Source organism: Xenopus tropicalis, chromosome 2 (assembly GCF_000004195.4).
Source record: "Xenopus tropicalis strain Nigerian chromosome 2, UCB_Xtro_10.0, whole genome shotgun sequence".
NCBI lineage: Eukaryota > Metazoa > Chordata > Amphibia > Anura > Pipidae > Xenopus > Xenopus tropicalis.
The window spans coordinates 106008249-106012019 of record NC_030678.2 but is presented as its reverse complement, the minus strand read 5'-3'; the positions used below and the strand labels follow the sequence as shown (position 1 = coordinate 106012019).

The 3771-nt window shown below is 38.1% G+C and overlaps 1 protein-coding gene across 1 annotated transcript; it reads left to right on the top strand.

Moving 5' to 3' along the window:
* The first annotated feature begins 988 nt into the window (after nucleotides 1-988).
* tmsb4x (thymosin beta 4 X-linked) lies at nucleotides 989-2874 on the top strand. The gene is made up of 3 exons (NM_001044418.1): nucleotides 989-1024; nucleotides 2064-2176; nucleotides 2405-2874. The coding sequence occupies exons 2-3, from the start codon at nucleotides 2077-2079 to the stop codon at nucleotides 2431-2433; spliced, it is 129 nt and encodes a 42-aa protein (NP_001037883.1). The 5' UTR covers nucleotides 989-1024; nucleotides 2064-2076; the 3' UTR covers nucleotides 2434-2874.
* Nucleotides 2875-3771: the final 897 nt, after the last annotated feature.

Genomic DNA, 3771 nt, shown 5'->3' with positions numbered 1-3771 from the left:
CCGGGTCTTCTTTTGTAGTCACTGCACTCAGCCTCTTATTTCAGGAAATCACATTTCCTGCCTCAGTAAACTGCTCCTTCACCACATTCTGCCTTAACCCCTCTCTAGTGCAGTACATGAACGTCAAACATGTTGCTCATTAACCCCTTAGTTGCTGGTGAATTCACAGAACTGTTTGGTATGCAAGCATTTAGTGACTGCCCACAACCTTCAGGATAATAGTCATCTACCCTGGTGTATATGTTTGTGTGTGATAAAATGATTTTAAAAGCAGAAAAGGATTTCTGGTGAATGTGTATTTGTATATATGTGTGTAGGGCACATAAAACAAATATGTGCAGGCAAAATTTAAAGAGGGAAGTGCATTTCTGTACAAACCATAACAAGCTCCGCAATGTATCATGCCCTTGTGTTGTAAAAAACTGTATGCCTACATTTAATATAAAATTAAATGCGAGCATGTGTGTCTGTATCACGTCATTAAACCTACACAAAGCTTATAGCTCATGACAGCTGAGCAGAGACGTTGCATGAAAATATGCAAGCTTGCTGGGCCTTTGTACAGCACCACTCCCTGTAGTCCCCACCTTTCACCCTTTAAAAAACAAGAAGACTGGCGATTAATAATATTAATAGGTAATAAATTAAAGCAGACACTAATGACATCAGATCATTAGGTTTGTGTGTTGTGCTCTCTGTGTCGTCACATTTTATCTCAGTGAAAAGGTTTCATGCTGCTAGTTAATGCAAACCCTTAAAACCGATTATTTAATGCATGAGTGCAAAATGAATACATATATATCTATAACATAAAACCGTATGTGAATAGTAATAGTTTTTACCCACAGATATTCTAATTACTACAAGACGAAGGAACTGGGAGGCAGGGGGAGGGAAGGAGTTAAGTGACGTCAGTGCTATCTGCATACTGGAGCTGATATAAGGGCTGCAGCACTCCTTCTCCCCCTCACACTCTTGACTGCCTCTGTTAGGAACTGTGACGCTTGTGAGGGCTGCCTCTCTGGTAAGTGGGCATTTCATTCTCCTGATTCTTGCTCTTTTTAATGTACCTATGGATTGTGCCCTGCTCTGAAAACATTATTTAGTCAGTAGCCTTGCCGTTCTGTGCAATCCCTCTGAGGTTTAATTGCCTTGCAGAGGGATTTGCTCCTATTGTCCTTGTGGTAGGAGGATAAGCCTCTGTATTTGCATGTGCAATTGCCCGTTGTTTGAGGGGTGTGATCTGCACTTTGGAAATCATTCAATCTGTATTGATTGCTGCGTATGTAAAAAAAAAAAGGTTATATTTAAGCCTTAATAGTTGCAGAACTACAAATCCCAGCTTCCCATTATATCTTGTGGTTGAGATTTGTAGTTCTGCAGCAACCAGTGCATTATACATTTTGTATCCATAACCATAAAGAGGCAGAGAATTAGAGGTTAAGATCATGGAACATCTGTTTTAACTGTCCTGGTAGTGATCAATCAGAATTATGTCTTTATTCTGTTCTATGTTCTAAATTAATGGGAAAGCTCAGCTAATATTGTTCATATGAATATTCCATTGTCTTGCTGATGGCGACTTTTCTCTAGTGCATGCTCTATGGAGTTGGATGGGGGGAGAAAGGGGAAGTGTGGGTTGAGGCAGAATAGGGCGGTGGTTAAGGTTCCTTGGGCTGTTACTGCAGCTCTTTGTAAGAAGAGAAGAATGCAATGACTTCATCTGCCAGCCAAAGAGAAAGGCGCCCCCAGCTCTCCTGGCCATTCACCCCCTGATTAGCATGGTGTGCCTGCCAACCTATTGATCTGATCTTTCTAAACCCTATTTTACATGCTTTTGTATGGCGTTATCTGAGCCATGTGTTTTTGTTCTTTTTAAATATCAAAATCAAACTGAATAATCAGTTTGCCCACACTTTATCCAAATCAACCCTAATCAGACCTAGTAGGTCCAAGAGGGTGTGGCAGTCACTGACTGAATAGTAAGTGACACTTTTTCTTTCCCTTCATAGCAAGGGTGGTGGCGCTATTTCATTTTTTTTTTTCTTCTTTCTTTTGTTCAGATCATACCACAAAATGTCTGACAAACCAGATATGGCTGAGATTGAGAAATTTGATAAGACCAAGCTGAAGAAGACAGAAACACAAGAAAAGAACCCACTCCCATCAAAAGAAAGTAAGTAATATTGAACCAGCATTTTTATCCACTATATGCTAACAGCTCCCAGCCTTTTAGAAGTCTGTCGTGCCTGATCTCTTAACAAGTAGACTTAATTAATGCATTTATTTTAAAGACATAGGGTAGTCACTAGTTTTCCTTGAAATAGCCTTTCCCCTTTAAAGACAATTTTTTTTTTTTAACATTATCATTTTAAGCTAATTTGTGTTTTCTTCTCTTCTGTAGCGATTGAGCAAGAGAAAGCAACTTCATAATGATCCCCCATCACCCAGATATGCACTGTACATTCCACAAGCATTGCCTTCTTATTTTACTTTTAGCTGTTTAACTTTGTAAGAAATAACTCAAAATACAAAGAATTTGGAGAACATGTTCTGTGCTGCCCTGTTACACCAAAAGAAAGGAATAAGAACTACTGAACACGGAATGAAGGCGCTGCCTTTCCATCTGCCTGTCTGGCTGGCTTTGGTTCTGGTGGCATTGAAAGATCTTTCTTGATTATTTAAGGAGAACCAGTGTGGAAATAACAGAACTAAAGTAACATGCTCTGATGTGGGTGGGATGAAAGCTGCACCAAGGTCCAGCGAGCTGTAAAATACGGTCAAATCGAGTGCCATTTTATTTGTTCAAAATTAATTGAATTATTGGAATGCACAAATTTTTTTTAATATGCAAATAAAAATGATAAAACATTAGTTTGACTTGTGGATGTTTTTCTGGATGGAAGTCTGACAGCACTAAAGCTATTGGTTTACTTTTTTTTATTTTTTTTTATTCTCCTTTCTCTCTCTACCCCCACTCCTTAGAAATATAGTAGCCATTTGTCATTCTGCTATAATACCAACATCAGGCTTATAGTGGTTCTGTTGCCTGAAATCCTTTCATTGTAGGATAATTGATTTTACAGCTGGGTGTGGTTTGTCACACTTGTGCATCCATTACCACTGCATTTTATAATGACTACACTCTTGGCATTAATAGTAAATGTAAATAAAGTGGCCCTTCATTATAAAATATATATACTCTTGATAAATTATATATCTAAAACATTTAAATCTGAAAACCTGCTGCCATGGTTACTAAGTAGTTGCATTACCCACCATATTTGCTGAAGCCAAGCAGTAGTGGAAGGGCATTGGAATATGTTTTATTATAATTAAATATGCACCAGTTTTCTTACTAAGGCAGATTTATCAAAATGTGAGTTTAGAGCTTAATACATAAATACTCGCCCATAACCTATGGGATATTTAGAGCTTTTCAAATGCCCAAACAAGTTTTAAACCCTACTCACAGAGGAGAGGTATAGCTGAAATGCAATTACTTCTATTACTGCAAATGCCCTGATTTTTGCTTCTCCGGCTACAGAGATCATCGTTCTCATACTGGTTTGTGTAGCACAAAAGAAACGTAGGTTTAGGGCCTCTTACTTTTGATGCTGTTCTGACATGAGGTATGGGTATTAAATGCTGCTAATTAGTTTAGCAGATTGTTCTCATTATTACATAATAGTGTTAGTGCTGCATAATTAGTGTTTATATATGGAAGGCAGTTGCCAAAGTAATAAACTTTTTTTTGATGGATTAGCAAGA

Excerpts from the sequence above, each read along its gene's own strand:
- tmsb4x (NM_001044418.1), top strand. The coding sequence starts at position 2,077 with ATGTCTGACAAACCAGATATGGCTGAGATTGAGAAATTTGATAAGACC. Across the intron at positions 2,177-2,404 it reads CCCACTCCCATCAAAAGAAA|CGATTGAGCAAGAGAAAGCA; the intron begins GTAAGTAATATT and ends TCTCTTCTGTAG.